This window comes from Typopeltis vanoorti, chromosome 20 (assembly GCF_054136105.1).
Source record: "Typopeltis vanoorti isolate ZY-2024b chromosome 20, IOZ_Tvanoo_1.0, whole genome shotgun sequence".
Taxonomy (NCBI): Eukaryota; Metazoa; Arthropoda; class Arachnida; order Uropygi; family Thelyphonidae; genus Typopeltis; species Typopeltis vanoorti.
Window position 1 is genome coordinate 31,579,845 of NC_143568.1, and position 20,293 is coordinate 31,600,137.

At 36.8% G+C, this 20,293-nt stretch overlaps 1 protein-coding gene across 1 annotated transcript in view; it reads right to left on the minus strand.

The window, feature by feature from the left end:
- The window catches only part of LOC150095344 (dystrobrevin beta-like), a 243,568-nt gene that overhangs the window by 106,548 nt on the left and 116,727 nt on the right, over positions 1–20,293 (minus strand). Inside the window, 1 exon segment of the mRNA XM_090410663.1 lies at positions 20,087–20,214. Within this exon segment, the coding sequence (XP_090266789.1) occupies positions 20,087–20,214 (128 nt within the window).

The following is a 20,293-nucleotide window of genomic DNA, read 5'->3' on the forward strand; positions in this document are numbered from 1 at the left end:
TGGAAAAACGTGTGCTGTTGCCCTTGACATTTCCAAGGTTTCTGATCAGTGGTCAGCTTCTTCACTACCAGTTGATCAGGAGCCACAAGTATAGATTCTGCCAATCCAGATACACAGCTGATATCTTAGCCTACATCACTCACCACTGGATATGTGCCATGGAAGGGTTTGGAGAAACACATGCTGTTGCCCTTGACATTTCTAAGGTTTTTGATAGTGTTTGACATCAATGCCAGCTTTTCAAAATGCTTTCCTTCAGTCTACCTTCCACCCTCTAACTGAATAGCCAGCTTTCTCTCTGGTCGTTCACTGCATGTCATGATGGACAGCACCCTCTCTTTCAGCTTTGCCACCAATGCAGGAGTACCTCAAGGTTCTGTTCTCTCACCTACCCTCTTTCTCTTATACCTAAATGACCTACTCTCAACCACTTACAAATCATATCTATAGCTTTGCTAATGATAGCACTCTCCACTCATTCTACTCCTTTGACAAACCATGTAGTTCCCAGACATCCCTTGCATCAAGATCATCTGAAACCAGTGACTTAAACATTGATTTCCATACTATCCTTCAGTGGGGAAAGGATAACCTAGTCACCTTCAATGCTGCCAAAAGGCAGTCCTATCTTTCCTCTTGCAAAAGGGATCTCAGCTGCTCTCGCTCATCCTCAGTGTTACATACTTCACCAGACAGAGTGAACACTCTCTTTCTCTCTCTCTCTCTCCATGGACTGAAATTTAAGTCAAGTCTGACCTCTCTTGGCACAAACACATCACATCAATACCTTCCTCAGCTTCTAAAAAAACTATGCATTATTTTCTGCTCAAGAAGCTATTTTACACCCATCCAGCTACTAACTCTATATAAATCCAAATCCCATCCTTAGAATACTGTACACACATATGGAACGGTACACCTGAAACCTCCTTAAAAAATTCTTGATGCTATTCAGAGGAGAAATTTGGCTCACAGAAGACCCTTCCCTCACAAGCTCACTTCAATCTCCATCTCACAGATGTAATGCTTCAGCTCTCTCTCTTCTACAGGTAGGTCCATAGTCACGGCTCCAGTGAATTGGCAGGCATTATTCCTCTACTTGCTGTTAGGTCTGTTACCATCTAACATGTTGGTCAATTGGTAGAGTCTCTGCTACTAATGGCTCGTGCTCAAACCTGCTTAAAAAGTTAAGCAGGTTTAAGCGCGGTTAGTAGTTAGAAGGGGACAACTGTTCGATGGTGTTGGCAGATTCTCCCTCGATGAGTCTTTGAACTCCCTGGAGGTGTCGCATAATAATAATAATCTCTTTACAGTATAACTACAAACTCATTGAACCTGCTTCTCCTCTTCATTTATTCCATCTACATCTGTCCTCTGAAACAGCCTTTCTCATGATGTGCTTCCCAACTCAACCTACAGCTCTTTAAATGTCAACAGGATTCTTCTTTCTCAACCCTTATCTGCACCTCATACATGGTACTAATGTGTTATAAGTTCTTGTACCTGTTGTGTGTGAAAAAAAAAAAAAAAAAGATGGAGTTGTCTATGGTGTCAGCTATTGGACGAAAGAGATATTACATTTGTGAATTTTGGGGAGCCCATATATCTGGGTTGGTTTGACATAAGGTTTTAACTTTTTGGTAATCTCTTTGGGCCATGATGTAACTTTTTTTTAATTTTTTTTTTTTTTATAATTTATACATTTTTTTTCTTTTGAGATTTGGTAGGATCCCAATCTATAATCTGATAAATAGAAAGGTCCTAAAGGAGATTGACTCATTTTTCTGTTGTAATCCATTTGGTTCATAATGATAGTTGCATTTCCTTTATTGGCGAGGATATAGGATACAAAAGTGGGTTGATAACAGTAGTATTTGTGCATATCAACATAGGTTTGTTAAAGGGAGGTCATGTTTTACATACTTGCTTATGTACCAAGGTGACGAATGTATTGGACAAGGGAGATGCATATACAGTGGTGTACTTTGATTTTGTAAAGGCTTCTGATAGATTGCCACACCACAAATTGTCAGACTTAAATTGAAGCAGACAGGATTGGATGATAGACTAGTGAGTTGGATAGGTGAATGGCTATCCGATAGGTATCAACAAGTTGTGTATGGTGGGCATTATCTTGAAACAACAAAGTCACTAGTGTGTGCCACAAGAGTCAGTTTTGGGACCCCTGTTATTTAATCTGTATATTAATGATATTGAGATAGTTTATTTGGTGATATACAAGTGTTTGCAGATGATGCAAAACTGGGGAGAGTGATGAGGAATCAAACAGATGTTGTGGCCTTGGAGGAGAACTTGAATAGATTGTATTAGGGGCAAACAGTATAGAACTTTTAGTTCAATGTTGCAAAGTGTAAGATTCTGATATCTGGCAGGCAACAATGGGATGTAAAGTATACACTTGGCAGCAAACTTTTGGAGGAAGTTGAGGAGATAAGAGACCTTGAGGTGGTGGTGGACAACGATCTAAAGTTCAGAGGTCCCACTGCACAAGTTGTGAAGGAATCACATCAGATTATGGCAATAATGCAAAAGACCTTAACTTGTAAAAATAGAGAGTTTATGGTTCCATTGCATAAGGCCTTGTTCAGACCTTGAATGGATTACTGTGTACAGATTTGGTCCCTTGGTTTTCATGTTGAAGAATATATGTTGGAAAGGGTCCAAAGAAGAATGACTAAGGTCATAACTGGTTTTTGGGATTTGAGGCCAGATTGAGGGAATGCAATCTACAAAGCTTTGAGGATATGAGAAAGAGAGGAGATATGGTTGAGACATTTAAGTTGGTAAAGGGTTGTTATCAGGTTAATGTGGAAGATATCTTCTGTAGAATGGGGGAAGAGGCAGAATAAGGGGGACACAAGTTGTATAAGGAAGGTGTGAGTGGTGACATAAGGAGTGGGTTCGCATTTAGAGTAGCTGATCAGTGAAATGCTTTGCCTGACATTGTGGTGAATGCAGATATACTGAATGAATTTAAAGTATGGTTTGATGGGCAAGACTCCATGGAGGTCTGGTATTAATAATAACGATCTACTTTGATTAGCATAACCTTTTTTGTTCTTGTATAATTTTAAGAGCTGATATTTCTCTAGGTGGAATGTTACTCTTCGGAAGTTTGGATTTTGTCAGAGTACTGGTCACACCCAAATCAAATGTTACTGGCCACTGTGGGTGAAAGACCATAGATACTACATTCCACACTAATCATTACTTCCAACACTGGTACTTTTTTTGGGGAGCAATAGCAAAATTATGCCCTCAACTAAGCATGTGGACAACATCTTCTGAGACTAGCTGCAATGATACCTTCACCACTACACATTCTTGCTACTTGCAGATGGGAACTGCTTTGCTGTTGAAGAGCTTAAATTTTTTTTTAATGACTGTTCTTAACTTTTTTTGAATTTTTTTCAGAGCAACATTTTCATGATAGAAAAAGAAAGTAGTAATTGTTTCCTCTTTCTAGATAACACTAGTGATACAACTTCTTAATGGCTTATTATCCTTCTCTATTTACAGAAAATTACACATGTAAGAAGGTATTTATTTACATAAGCATTCATACCACCACCTATTCCAACAGTATGGAATCCTCAAAACACTTACCTATCCAGGCTATTTATTCAAATGGCACAGCTCTTGAAACTGAGCTAAGGTACCATGGCAACACTTTTTAGGCCAATTGCTAGAATCTCTAAACTAGATAAAATAATGCATACACCTTCCTTGCATCCCTCATGCAACCAATATTGAGGGTAACATTAGAAAAGATAAGTGAAGTTCTTTGCAAATATGATCTCCACGATGTCACTTTCAACCATTCATTTAGCTAGCTACCTTCATCCATTCTCCTAAAGATCAACTTCATACTCTTGCATATCCTGGAGTGTATAAAGTTCCTTGTGCCTGATTTAGCTTACTTTGAACAGACTGAGAAATCAGTTACTATTTGCCTTGAAGAATACAAATTTTACATCCATGATCTTCTGCATGGCAAGTCGGGACTGGCAAACAATGTTCTGGATACTTCTTCATGCAGGATTAGATAGAAGAAAAAGACATCAGCATATTAAGTAAAAATTGCTGTAGAAACTATGAAGCACTCTCCCAATCTCAACAAGTATGGTTGCATTAATTTGCCAAAGATCTGAGAGACAGTCATTCTGAGACCAGATAGCTTGACTTCTCCAAATTAACTTTATGGTTATTCGGTCCACAGAGGACACCCTGTTAGGACATTAACTATAGAATCACACACGTATCACAGTAACAATTAATTTATTAAGAATATATTTTTCTTAAGTATCATGAGACATCTGAGTGAACGGTGAACAAAATAAGGAATTTTAATAACAAAACACTAGAATGCATGCATTAAACAGAAATCCCTCTAAGTATACAGTCACATGTTCAGAAGTTAAAATTATTGAGCAGAAAATAAAAATTAAAATAGATGACTTAAAAAACACTGAGATTACAAATTTATTTAATACATTTAATAGTTGAGGATGATAATTTCCCACATTTTAGGAATAGTAAAGCAGTTATTATAACTGAGGTTAGGTCGATGAAGTAGAGCTTCAGCACTTTCTTTGGATAAACATTCATGTTTATATATGGATCTATGTAACAGCTTGGTGTTTTCTCCTTGGATTCTGTGGCTAATGTTTTCAATCCTATGTTGTGTCAGGCAGGATTTGTGAGGTTTGATAAGCCATATGTGGCCCTGATGGTCAGAGAGATACATTTATTGACAGATCTTCCTGTTTGTTCCTCATAAGACAATCAACATGAAGTACTTTGTAGAGGGTTGTTTGAAAAGTTTGGTAAATTTCCAATAGAACAGCAACACAATTCATTCATTCATACCAGTATCAGCATGAATCATCTTTTTCATGACCCACTGGTAAAATTTTAGCCATGTGATGCATAGTTCTCATTTGGCAAACATTTAAAATTACCATGTTCACATTTTTCATAAAAATGGAGAAAAATCAGTTTTGTGCAGTATTAAATCCTTTTATTTGAAGAAGTGGATGGCCGTGCAGATCAAAGCCAAGTTTCATGCAGTTCATGGGGACTCTGCACCAGCATTAAAGACTATTTATTTTTGGATAAATGAGTTTAAACGTGGCTGTAAGTCAATCAAAGATGAAGCATGCTCTGGACACCAGACTGAGGTCACTATGAAGGAAATGATTGACAAAATCCATGGTATTGTTATGGAAGATTGCCGAGTGAAAGTGCATGAGATTGCTGAGATTATATAGGCATTTCAACTGAATGGGTGTAAAATATCTTGCACGAAAAATTGCAAATAAAATTGCTGTGTGCGTGATGGGTGCCACAATTGTTGACTGTCGATCAAAAACACATGTGAAAAGGCATTTCAATGCAGTGTTTGGTGAATGTTTAATTGCAATTTGCAAGATTTTTTGCGTTGATTCGTGACTGTAGACTAAACTTGGATCTACTACTGCACACCTGAGTCCAAGCAGCAGTCAAAACAGTGGGCAATGCCTGGTGAAAGAGCACCGAAAAAAGCAGAGATTGTTTTGTCAGCTGGGAAAGTGATGGCCACTGTTTTTTTGGGATTCCCAAGAAATTATCATGATAGATTATTTGGAAAAGGGTAAGACAATAACAGGAGTCTATTATGCATAATTGTTGGACTATTTAAAAGAAGAACTAAAGAAAAAACAGCCAAGATTGGTGCACAAAAAAAGTGCTCTTTCATCAAGACACCATCCAACACATCGGCTGTCACAATGGCCAAAATTGCACACAAATTGAGGTTTGAATTTGCATAGTACCTACCTACCATTTTTATCCCATGACACATAAGACCAAGAACCATCTTTTCTAGTTAATTCTGACTTTTGTAACTAATTCTGCTGCTTTCCATCTCTCCCAGCTAATCACTCTTCTTTAATTTCTGTCATCTCTTGAAGTTAGTTTAGGCCTTCCTTCCTTTTTTTTTTTTTTTTCTAGTGTTGGATTCTGAATAAGGAGAAATTTAAGTTATTAATATTCCTTACAGATTCCAACTTAATCCACCATACCAAAGGCTATACTTGTAAAAATTATTTGATATTAATCCCATGATTGTAAATTATTATTCATGTAATTGCCTTGAGTTTGTTTATTAAATTTTATTAATTAATCTAAAATATGTGTTAGCAATGATAGAACCTTGTATTGAAATATAATTCTGTTTATTTTGATTATTCCTAATTTAATATTATGAGGAATAGTATATATAAGTTTAATATGCCTTATGTGAATTATAATATTTTGATTTTTTTATTTATCACTACCAGTATGTAAAGGTATAATGTTATGCAATATTTCTGTTTTTATTTTATTTTGTTTGTTACTATGGAGACGGGCTAGAAATAGCTAGTGCGTGCATGGATCGCGAGATATTCTATTCTCTCTAGTTGAATACCATATCTCGTGAGAAACAATTTTGGGTGTGAAAAAAGAAGGGAGGTATATAAGCTGAGAGCGGAGAAAACCGTGGCTCTTCTCTTTTTTCAGGACTGACCGTTCTGGGACACGAGAGCATTGAGGATAGCACAGACAGACAAGGAGAATACTGAGAGGCAGCAAAGTGAATGCAAAGGATTGCTGCAAATTTAGTGCTGTAATTGGACTATTTAAGGACCAGGAAAGTAATAAGCAACTGAGAATAATTCTAGAAGTTAAAGAATTACTACATGTTCTATTAGTTTCATGGAACTTTAACAGAGAGCTGAATTAGTCGAATTGTGTTAAAGAAGGAATGAGCATTTTCCTTTATCCAAGTACTGAACTATTAATGGTCACACGTGAAGTGTGACCATTAATAGTTCAGTTATCATTGAGAAAATTTGTTCTAAATAGTGTTGCCATAGTGTGGTAAGCAAATATAGTTGTAAAGTGTGCCCATAGTGAAATTGATGAGCAAAGGATTTATCCAGTAAGAACTGTCCAATTTTATGTTACTTCAGTGCAGAGATATATGTATAATTCCTCCTGTTATTCCCCACATTAACTGTAATGTTTTTTGCTGAAATCAGCCAGAGTATGAAGTATGAAAGTGTATACTTATGAAGCAGTTGTTGCCACCATTAATGTATTGAGACTTTACTGACTATGTGATAATAGTAAAATAATTTGTTACTAAGAGATTTTATGACTAAATTTCATGCCGTCTGGGGCGTCGCCCGGTTAAACAAGACCCTCGTTGTTTTTGCCAGGGAACCAGGGCGAACAGAGAAAAGTCAGCTACTGGAACAAATCTGAAAACAAACCCCAACTCAACATCACCAGAGATAAAGATCGGTACTATCAATGTAAGAAGCCTGAATGGCAAAGAAATGGAGCCAGCTGAGGAATTAGATAAGTACCAGATCGACATAATAGGGGTGACTGAAACAAACAAGACCAAAACTGGTGAGATCTTTCTGAGCAATAAATACAAAATGTTATATTCAGGCAATGGCAATCAAGGAAAAGAAGGAGTAGCCATAGTATTCAACAATAATACGAGGCTAATCTTCTTGAATGGCAGTCAGTCTCAAGTAGAGTAATGTGGGCAAATATGAGAATGGGGAACTGGACAATGAGACTTATTTGTGCCTACGGTCCCACAGAAGGTATAACTAAGGTAGATGTGGAGGAATTTTTTGAGGCTTTAGAAAAAGCAACTGACAGAATGAAAAAGGAAAAGTTGGTCCTTGTTGGGGATCTAAATAGCAGAGTAGGAAATGATTGTGAAACATACAAAAATATTTTTTGGGAAAATTTGGAGAAAAGAGCAAAGTTAATAATAATGGCAAATGCCTGTTAGATTTCTGCTCAGGACATGGACTGGTTATTACTAACACCATGTTCCGACATAAAAATGTGCACAAATTCACATGGAGAGAAGAGGCTAGGAATAAGAAAAGTCTCATTGACTATGTTATTCTTGATAGTGATGTTTTCTCCAGGGTGCAGGACACCAGAGTGTACAAGGATTTGAAATTGGAAGTGATCACTATTTAGTCTTGAGCAGGATAAAATTGAATTTCATATTGAAAAGAATAATATGTAAGAAAGTTTTAAAGCGAATAAAAGTTGAGCAGCTCTCAGATGTGAACTGTAGACTAAAATACAGAAAGATTATTGAAAAGAAAATGAAAGAGTTTGAGAACAGGAATCAAACCTTGGAGATTCAGTGGCAAACTCTGAAGAAAATATTAATTGATTCTGCCAGAGAGGCATGTGGTGAGGTTGTGTGCAAGGATAAAAAAATCAGAACTCCCTGGTGGACACACGAAGTTAAAGAGGCAGTGAAGGAAAAGAAGAAAGCATATCAAAAGTTCCTGGCAAATAATTCAGCTTTTACTCTTACAGAATACAGAGACAAATGTAAGAAAGCTAAACAGTGTGTAAAACTAGCTAAACAAAAGTCATGGGAGGACTTTGGCAAGAATATAGAAAATAAATATCAAGGTGGCAAAATATTCTGGAGGTTGTTGAAGAAGCTTAGGAATGGAGGAAAGAGTGCTGTAAAAGGAGTTAGAGATGATAAAGGTGACATGAAAACAGGAGAAAAAGATATCCTTGAAGTATGGAGTAATTACTTTGAAAAACTGCTAAATGAAACAAGCAGTGATGACACAGTGGTAAAAAACACTGACCAGGCATGCAGGCAGGAATACATATCCATACTTGAAGTAGAAAAAGCCATCAAAGGCTTGAAATGTGGAAAGGCAGCAGAAGTAGATGATATTCGAACCAGAAATGCTGAAGTACGGTGGTATAAAAGTCTTACAGTGGCTGCACTGCATAGTTCAGAAAGCCTGGACAGAGGGACGAATTCCCGATGATTGGAGTAGAGCACTCATAGTATCCATATATAAAAAAGGGAAATAAAACTGAATGTTAGAATTACAGAGGTATTTCCCTACTGAGTGTTCCTGGCAAGATCTATGCAAGTATACTTGAGAAACGGTTGAGAAGAATTGTGGAAGAAAGGCTTTTTAAAGAACAAGCTGGATTCTGGCCAAATAGAGGCTGTCAGGATCAGATCTTCACTTTACGACAAATAGTCGAGAAAGCATGGGAAGATAACAAAGATCTGTATTTGAGTTTTGTTGATTTGGAAAAGGCATATGAAAAGGTGCCAAGAGAGAAGCTATTCAATACGGTGCAGTTATATGGTGTCAATGGGGCATTATATCAAGCAATACTTAGTCTTTATTTGAGTTGTATGTCAGCAGTTAGAATTGAAGGAAGTACAAGAAGATGGTTTAATGTTAAATCTGGTGTGAGACAAGGATGTACATTATCCCCTCTGTTATTCATTATCTATATGGATCACATTATGAAGGAAAGTGGTATTAAACATGATATGAAAATTGGAGATGTTAATGCCAGCTCTTTCTTTATGCAGATGATGTTTACTTCTAAATAAATCCGCTACAAGTCTGCAAGATTCTCTGACTAAATTGAATAGCTGTTGTAATAGATATGGTATGAAGGTCAGCAATAAAAAGACAAAGACAATGAAATAGGAAGAATCATTGAAAATGTCAACTGTGTTGTGAGTGGAGAACCTGTGGAACAAGTAAAACATTTCAGCTACTTAGGCACGATTTTTACCTGAAGATGGTAAATTAAATATAGAAATAGACAACAGAATCAGCAAAGCTGGCATGGTAGGAAGTCAATTGAATAAATTCATATGAAATTAGAAAGAAATTAGTCGGAACACTAAATTAGTATACAAGACAGTGTTCAAACCAGTTTTAACTTATGGATCTGAGAGCTGGGTCAGAAGTAAAACACTTGACCAAAGGCTAGAGACCGCAGATATGAGAGTCCTGAGAAAGATTAGAGGCGTGAACAGATGGCATCAATGGCAATATCATATTAAAAATGAGGATATTAGGAAAGAACTTGACATTGTCAGCATCCAGAAAGGCGTTAGCAGAGCTAATCTCAGATGGTATGGTCACTTAAATAGAATGGGAGTGGAAAGATTAGCAAAACAAGCGTTCTCTGCCCGGTTGGCAGGAAAACGACCCAGAGGAAGACCAAGATATAGGTTTATTGATATGGTACAAAGTGCCTTAGATGATAGAAATATAAGATCTGATAATGTTGGAGTCTTGACAAGTAGCAGACTGATTTGGAGGAAAATTGTAGATAGGAAGTTAGTAATGATGTAAATTTTTGTCAAGACTCCAACATTATCAACATAGTACAACATAGTACTGTCATATCCTGTACACCCCTTGAGGGTACATGGCAGGAATTTGATGATGATGATGAGATTTTATGATATTGAACTCTATTAAAAGTTATTTTAATATTGTGAAAGCTATAAGTCTGATAGCAGAATGCCCATAGACTGAATCTGTAAGATGTTGTAACCAGTTAAACTAAGACATTTATATTATCTTCTTCTCAGAATTGAGTTTATATGTATAATAAATAATCCAGTTAAATGTTTGGTTTTGATGATTTTAAAATTGTGTTTGCCTGAATCTCCTTTACTGCACCGTTCATGAAATTATCGGTCCTAGCGGGAGCTTCAACCATAAGAGATAAACTCGGTCTACGTAAGGAATAATATTGATATAAAATTAGTTGATAGTTGGTTTCACTACATTTCATTAGACTAATCTAGATATAGAGTGGCACAGTCTAAAAATATAAATTTCTCTATATTTAAATTAGTAATCAACCAGCAACTTATTACTTGTTGAAGAACAGAGTTAAAACAAGAAGGCGGATCAAAAACAAGGAAGTACGATCCAACACTAGGATCTATGTCAAACCACTCTTGAAATCTCTCCTCTGTCTATTCTCAATACATGTCTAATAATTTCTAACTGAATTTTTTTTTTTCATGGGTTGCTTGAAAACTAATTTCAATTGTTCATCAATTTCCATGTCTCTGATCCTTGTAATAATATGACCCTGACATTGTTATTAAAGATTTTTACTCTGCTTTTATTATAATATTTGAATGATTTCCTTTATTCAATGTTCAAAGCAGTATTTGCTTTTGTCAATCTTTGTGTTTTATACATGTCAGTTCAACTTCAAAATTTTTACCTTCTATTGCATGCTGATCAATTTTAAATTTCTTTCAACTATTTTCCACAATGCTTCTGATTTTGATGTATATCTGCATAATCTAAATCTTCCATCTGTGATACATAGGAATCCTTTCACATGAAAAACACAAGGAAATAAGTAATAATATTTATTTAAAGCCAAATATTTCAGCCTGAATATTAGAGGCCATCATCAGTGACAACAATAGTTAATAGTTAATTACAAGGTAGAACACAAATAATAGAATGATTTAAAACAGTAACAGCCATGTGATGTTATGCATCAAACAACACAATATTATAACTGAGGAAATATTACATTATGAATTAATCATTAAATGCATTTAAAAAAAAAACTTTAGTGATGTGTGATTAGAATAAGACTCTCTTAGGCAGTGAGAGGCAGTCATTCCAATTTAAGTTAGGACAGTGAAGTAAGTTTCAGCACTTTCTTTAATGAAATGTTCAACTTTAGAGTGACATATGAAGTAAGTATCATTATCATTATTATCACAGGCGACTCCAGGGAGTCCTTAGACTCATCGAGGGAGGCCCTAAACATCATGTCCACACAACTATACGACATTCTCACAGTATCTATCATACCTTGCCTTGAACTCTCACTCACTGTCATAGTACCCCCAACAGACTCTGGCAGCTTATTCCACTCATTTACCACTCTGAAAGTAAAGAACCCAGCTCTAACACCCCTGCTAACCACACTCTTGCCAGGCTTCCATAGATGTCCCCTAGTTCTCCCACCACCAGTCCTGATCTCAAAAATATCCTCTGAATTAATCCTATAGAAACCCTTTAGCAATTTGAATGTCTCAATCATATCTCCCCTCTTCCACCTATCAACTAATTTCTGCAACCCACAAATCTTCAACCTGTTCTCATATGGTTCATTCCATAGACCCGCTATCATCTTAGTCAGTCGCCTCTGGATCCTCTCCACCTCCTCCCCATCAAGAAGGAACCTGAGTGACCAAATCTGGGCACAGTAATCGATTTGAGGTCTTATCAAGGCTCGATACAGAGGTACAATAACTTGTTTGTCTCTGCTCGTCAAGGTATTTTTCAACAACCAAGTGAGTTGATGAGCTGATTTAGCTACTTTGCAATGTGCCACCTAAACTTCATATCCCTATCCGCCAACACTCCCAAGTCCCTGGCCTCATCAATCTCCTGGAGTACAGTTCCACCAATGTGGTGTACTGCTGCTAATCTTTTCACCCCAAAATGCATAACCTTACATTTTGTCACATTAAATTGACATCCATTCTCCTTAGCCCAGAACTCCAATCTATCCAAGTCATCCTGCAAGATTTTGACATTTTCTGCATTCACTATCGCACTATCCAACTATGCATCATCAGCGAACAAATGAACTGTTCCTCTTAGATCCTTCCCTATATCGTTAATGAATGAATTAAACAGCAGTGGTCGAAGAACAGAACCCTGCAGCACACCAGTAGTCACAGGCCGTCTTTTGGACTCTACTCGAGAGTATGTTTCAGACTATAGGATATTATGGTCTGCATCATTATTATGATTATTAGCAACAGAGAAGCTAAGAAATCTAGCTTGGCACAGCACTGAATAGTTACAGACAACAATGTCCTGTGGTCTGAAGTATGCTTATTTTGTCTGTCACTATAAATTTTAACGTTTGTTTAAAGAAAGTGCAAATTTATACTTTGCTGCCCAACTTAAATTGGAGCAACTGCCTCTAGCTATCCAATCACAAAATCACTAAAGGACATTTTTTTTTTTTAAATACAGCTAATGAAAATTAATAATGCAATGTTTTCTCAGTTATACCATTGCTGTTTCAAATCAATTCATTGCTTGCATTCTACCTGGTAATTAACTATTAACTATCACTGCCACTGTTGATGGCCTGTAATGTTTAGGCTGATATATTATTATTATTATCCAGGCCTCCATGGAGTCAAAAGACTGATAGCGGGAGGTCGTTTTTAGGAAACAAAGTTTATCATACCACTTAAATTGGCTTTAAATAAATATTATTACTTATTTCCTTGTATTTTTTTGTGTGAATTAAAGAAGCCTCTAATGGCACAAGTATCTGTTAAAGAAGAACTATATAGGAATCCATTTTATTCCTCTCTTTATACCAGTAACTTTTCTTTCATAATCTAATCAATGGCTATGTTAAAAAATAATTCAGACATTATGTAATGTGTCACACCGGTCCTTATCTCAAATCATTCTGACATTTTTGCTGTGTAATAACAACTATTATTTTCTTTATATGTCATTATTCTCACATATTTGTCAGGAATTCCACAGATTTAATAATTATCCATAATGTCAATCTATCAATATTTTCATTTCTTGTTGTGTCCAGGATACCATTGTTGGCATTTTGACCCCAAGGTGAGGTATTAGTTAGACGTTGCTACTTCCTAGCCAGGGACCAGAGCATGAATCACCATCAATTTCCAGAATAGAGGTGGTTGATGACATGGAACAGATACCTGTGCAGCTGCACCTTACCGTGGCAGTTACTGTAGTTAATCTTCAGATATCTGCCCAGGAAGATGCTTATTTAATGGTGGCATAGGGTGCCATATCACATTGTTGTCTTAGGGCTCTGTGGCATTCTGGTTTGAGAAGCAATGCCAAGGGACATTACACCACCCTTGATGGCAATTCTGCTGTTGATCTGGAACTGCTTATTCAGATTACTCTGTTTATCTCACAGCTGTTCTCTATACCTTGGGGATGATTCACTATCTACCACCTGTAGATCCATTCACTTGAGGTCAGTTCTATTCAACCTGTACATGTGACATTCCTTCAAAAGCCAGTGAAAAGTTTATCTAAGTTAATGACATAGCAATCACAACCCAAGCCAATACCTTCAAAGAAACAATGAGCAAAGATCTGAGCTCAGGGAGTCTTCCCTAACCCCAGGAAAACTGTTGTTTCAGCTTTTCACCTTATAACCATGAGTTTCATAGAAAATTAAAAATAAACTTCTGCAACAGGACTATAATTCATGAAAGCAACCCTTGCTACCTTGGTGCTATATTTGATCACAGCCTCACATACTAACAACATTTGGAAAAAATTAAGTTAAAGATATGTTGCCGCTAGAGGGCTATTTTTGGTAGCTTGTTGTGTCTGTGTGATTTTGGTGTGAATTCCGTTTTATTTAACTTAGCATTTTAATGATACGTTTCATAGAATAGCACATGGCACCAACGCAATGTAAGATAATGGTATCTAAAAATATGACACCTTTGTTCAAAAACTGTAATGTGAGGGAGTTTGTCCAATGTGATGTGTGTGGGATGTATGCATTGCCGAAGGAGGCTGGAGTTTGAATGGAAAGATATAGTGGTGGGAGAATGCACAGAAAGTGTAAGCAAAGTGAGGAATTAAAGTATATGTCAGATCGTGAGATAGTTATGGTTGAAGAAAGCCAGAATGTGAGTGAAAATAGTGGCTTGATAGGGAATTGCGATGTTGTACAAGATGGCAATGAGAGCAGTGATCAAAGAGAGAGTGAAAGCAACTATACAGAGAGAGAATATGATTTAAATGATGAAAAAAATGAGAAATTATTTGTAGGGAGTGAGATCACTAGGTTGTGCGCAGTGATACACAGCGGCAGTTGGAGCACCTGCAAAACCCTTTCCAGAGTGCCTCGGCTAACGGAAATAAACAAGTGTTTGAAAGGAAAAATAAGCGTAACAGTGGGAGAGTTTCTGAAATGAAGGAAAGATTGTTGTATGGTGACTCGTTATTAAGAGGAGTGATGATAGATGGGAGTTTAACTAAATCGTACTTACCGGGTGCGAAATTTAAGGATGTAAGTGAGAGTATTAGAGTGCAGAAACAGAGGGTGAAAGAATTGATAGTTGTGGCAGGTACGAATGAATTGAAAGGAGATAAATGTTTTATGAAAGAGGACTTGAAAGTATTGTTAAAGGCAGCGAAAGAAAATAGTGACAGAGTTAGGATGGTGAGTCTGTTGCCGCGGTATGACAGAGAAGAGTTTAGAAGGAGGGTCATAATCGCAAATGACTTTATGCATAGGTTACGCAGATGGTGTGGTATGGAATTTGTAGACATGTGGAATGAGTTTGATGGGCAAAAGGATTTATACAAGATGGATGGCCTGCATTTGAATGGATTTGGTGTGCGGAGACTGGAAAAAGTGTTGCTGAATGAAGTGAAAATGGATGTGCAGAACCAGGGAAACTAGAACTACCAAGGAAGAGGGGGGGGGAGTGGATTTGCTGATGTCAGTGAGACAGTTGAGTGTAAGAATGTATATAATGTACCGAGCCAGTACTAAGGACAAGAAATCAGAATGGGATAGTTAGAATAACATATCAAGATAAGGATGGGACAAAGGGACCTCTGCATTTCATGTATACTAATACCAGGAGTATTAGGAACAAGAAAGAAGAATTTTTGGCCTTGATTGGCTCTTCCTGGCCACAGGTTATTGGCATTAGTGAAACATGGCTGACGGAAGATGATACAGTTAGTGGGATAGAATGTGTAGGTTATAGTGTGATTAGGAGGGACAGAGAGAATAAAATGGGGGGGGGGTGTTACTGATGATAGCTGATGAACTGCAGCCAAGGAGAATTGAAGTTGTATTGCCGGATAGTGAAAAGAGCTCATTTGAGGCAATTTGGTGTGAGATTGAGACTGGCAGAACAAAATATACAGTTGGGTGCTACTATAGACCAGTTGATGGAATAGATCGTGGAGATAGTATGCATAAACAAATTGATGAAATGAGTGGAAGGAGGATAATTATTATGGGGGATTTAAACTAGGTAACATTGATTGGAAGGAGGAGAGGACATATGTGAGAAGGAAATGGATTTTATTCAATTATTAAGGGATAACTATCTGAGGCAGCATGTAATTGAAAATACTAGGGTTTGGGAGTGCTTGACCTGGTAACAGCATCTGAGAATTTGACTGTAATGAATATGACCACGTTGCCACCTATTGGTGAGAGTGATCATAAGTGACCTGGGAGGTGGCTAAAGGTGTGGAATTTTTAATTAAGACAGGATATAGGTGGAATTACTGTGCTGACAAGTATGACAAGCTTAGGAGATTGCTTGGATCAGTGCCATGGCATGTAAAACTGCAAGGGCTGGATGTCGATAGAGCATGGGAAGTGGTCAAGGAGCATTTACAGGAGGTTATGGCTGATTGTATACCTAGGGTCCGAATAGTAAAACAAGTAGGGGTTAAATGGATGAATAACGCCATTAAGCTTGAGCTGCAAAAAAAGAAACAACTGTGGAGCGAATTTAAAGAGAAAGGTGACTTGCAGGCACATGAACAGTATAAAGCGCAGGCCAGAAGGGTAACAAGTGTGATAAAAAAAAGAAAAAGCAGATTATGAAAGGAAACTAGTTATGCAAGCTAAAGAGAATCCCACAAAGTTCTTTTAATATGCTGCAAGCAAAAAAAAAAAACTGTACATGGCAGAATGATTTTAAGGAATGATGATGGTAAGGAGGTCACTGAATCGGTCGATATAATGGAATTACTGAGCGAGCATTTTGCAAGAGTATATCATCCAGGTGATAACATTGAAAAAAATTAAAGAACCATTAGCTCATACGGGAATTGTGATGAATGAAGTGGAAGTGAATAGTCTATTACAAAACCTTAATGTGAATACATCTGTGGGATTGGATGGTATAGTGGCACAGGTCTTATGTGAAGTGGCTAAAGAATTATCAGTGCCCTTGACCATGTTGTTTAATCTGAGCCTCAGATCTGGTTTAGTCCTGAAGGTGTGGAAAGAGGGGAAAATAGTTCCACTGCATAAAGGAGGATCCAAGACTACTGTTGCAAATTACCAACCGATCAGCATATCAGGAGTCGTTGTCAAGGTCTTGGAGAAAGTAGTCAAGGGAAAAATAAAGGAATGAATTGATGAAAATGAGATACTGTATGGGAGACAGCATGGCTTTTTGAAGGGTAGATCATGCCTCAGTAACTTGCTCAAGTTTTATAACACAGTGACTGCTGAACTGGATAAGGGTAATGGGTTTACAGTGATACTGCTGGACTTGGCTAAGGCATTTGATAGAATACCACATGGAATTCTAATCCGTAAACTACAACATATGGGAATGGATATAGGGTTGGTGAGATGGATAGGTTGGTGAGATGGATAGGTGGGTGGTTAATGGAGAGATATCAGAGAGTAGTTTATTCAGGAGTAGAGCCCAAAAGATGGCCTATGACTAGTGGTGGGCTGCAGGGTTCTGTTCTTGGACCACTGCTGTTCAATTTCTTCATTAACGATATAGGGAAGGATCTAAGAGGAACAGTTTATTTGTTTGCTGATGATGCAAAGTTGGGTAGGGCAATAGTGAATGCAGAAAATGTCAAAATCTTGCAGGACGACTTGGATAGATTGGAGTTCTGGGCTAAGGAGAATGGATGTCAATTTAATGTGACAAAAATGTAAGGTTATGCATTTTGGAGTGAAAAGATTAGCAGCAGTATACCACATTGGTGGAACTGTACTCCAGGAGATTGATGAGGCCAGGGACTTGGGAGTGTTGGCGGATAAGGAGATGAAGTTTAGGGGGCACATTGCAAAAGTGGTTAAATCAGTTCATCAACTCACTTGGTTGTTGAAAAATACCTTCACAAGCAGAGACAAGCAAGTTATTGTACCTCTGTACTGAGCCTTGATAAGACCTCAAATCGACTACTGTGCCCAGATTTATTCACCTAGGTTTCTTCTTGATAGGGAGGAGGTGGAGAGGATCCAGAGGCGAGTGACCAAAATGATAGCAGGTCTATGGAATGAACCTTATGAGAACAGGTTGAAGATTTGCGGGTTGCAGAAATTAGTTGATAGGTGGAAAAGGGGAGATATGAATGAGACATTCAAATTGCTAAAGGGTTTCTATAGGATTAATTCAGAGGATATTTTTGAGATCAGGACTGATGGTGGGAGAACTAGGGGACATCTATGAAAGCCAGGCAAGAGTGCGGTTAGCAAGGGTGTTAGAGCTGGGTTCTTTACTTTTAGAGTGGTAAATGAGTGGAATATGCTGCCAGAGTCTGTTGTGGGTACTATGACAGTGAGCGAGTTCAAGGCAAGGTATGACAGATACTGTGAGAATGTCGTATAGTTGTGTGGACATGATGTTTAGGGCCTCCCTCGATGAGTCTAAGGACTCCCTGGAGTCGCCCGTTATAATAATATCTGCCAGGAACAGCATCATGTTTTTATTATCCAGTTTCTTATCTTGTATTTTCTATTTTGCCTTCTATCCTCCTGAGAAATCTCCTTGCATGTGCCTTAACTATGGTTGTGAAAGATAAATACTCATATGTACAAGTTACTACTGAGACTGGTAACTAATTTTGTTTTCCTACTAATTTTCTTTTTACTTAAAAAAAATAAATAAATAAAAAAAACCTGATAATTGTTTCTGAGATTCTTCCTTTTGGGTTGATCCAAAAAATACAAAGCTGACTACTTGTTTTTTAAATTTAATCCTGAAGTTTAATTGTGTTCCTTCTTTCAGGTTATGACCATAGTTTTGTCTTGCTCTAATTCTCATACACTGTTTCAGCAATTCTTTTCAACAGTGCCACTATATCATCAGTAAAGGCTAATTCTATAAATTTCAATCAATCAATTACCTATCTGGAATGGTTTTGTTTTTACTTAGCAGGTCTTCATATTGTCCATATGTACAGTAAACAGTGAGAGGAGGGGGGGGTAGGAGTGCCTCCTTATCTTACCCTGCTACTGTCACAAATTCTCTATCTCTGATATGCTGTTGTTGCTTGGCCTTACAGTTTTGATAATTACGGTAAAGCACTTGATTTCCTAGGATAAAAGTTTTCTCTAACTTTCTTTCACATAATACTTTCCAAAGTTCATTTCATGGCACCCTATAAAGCACAAATAAGCTTCCTTCCATATTCAATAACTTTCTGACTTATATACCTGAAAGTTAAAATATAATTCTAGATACTTCTATATGGAAGCTACATTAACTTTCTTCCAATTTATTCCTTTTTAATGTTAATACTCAATCTAGATTCTAATAACTGAACAGATTTTTTTTCCCTAATATAATATAAAACAAAATAACTTTATGATTTTAACAATCACTTTTTTTTTCTTTTTTTTTTTTTTTATACATGGAGACAATAACTGAAATGTTCTAATTTTTTGGCCTCTTCTTTTCTTACCAAGCAAGCCTTAACATATTTAATAACAACATCCTACTAATATATTTGAAAATTTCAAAAACTATCACAAATGTCCTGGTGTTTTCCCAATTTTTCATTTTTTGAATAGCAATGTCCATTTCCTCTTATTTCATTACATCTTCTCCTTGACACTGTCCTGTAGTCCTACAATGTCATTTTTCTATGTCCATGAACGTTTTGATATTCTTCTGAAAGATATTCTTTTCCATGAGAAATGTTAGCAGACATTCCTTCTCTCCTCATATTCTTCTAGACTTTATAAAACAGTTTGATTATCCCTACTATTGCCCTCCATATAATCTCAAACTTTTTACAGAATTTGTCAGTGGTTAGGACTATAATTTGTACTTTTGTTTCCTTGTAGTTTGTATGATGCATAGTCGGCCTTTTATTTTATTGTCAAGTACTTTGTCCATAATAATTATTTATTTATTTTTGATCTATTTTTGCCTCTTCTCTCCACCAGGGTGTATGTTCCCCCATTTGACCTCCCTTTATCTTTTTTTTGCAAACCTCTTCTGTTGCTTGGACAATAATGCTCTTGAAGTTCTAACACAAAGAATACAAAATTTATTTTTTTCCCTGTATTCATAAGACTTTCTTCATCATTTCTGCCCATTACATTCTCCGAAGTAGAAATGTAACCTAATTTAACAAATTAAAACAAAAAATAACAGCAAAGCAGACAAAGGTACAAAAATACTTACACTATATGGGAAAGATTGAGTGTTTTTTCTGGTTCATCAGGAAACCTTGGAATATGACTTAATGGCTTTTCTGGTACACAGCGAAATGACTTCCTGAGTGAATGGCCCAATTGTTTACTTGGAGATTTCTAAACAGGAGATAATATATGGATACAATATTAATATCAGCTAAATAATAAATGAATCAGTGAAAATAATAAACAGACC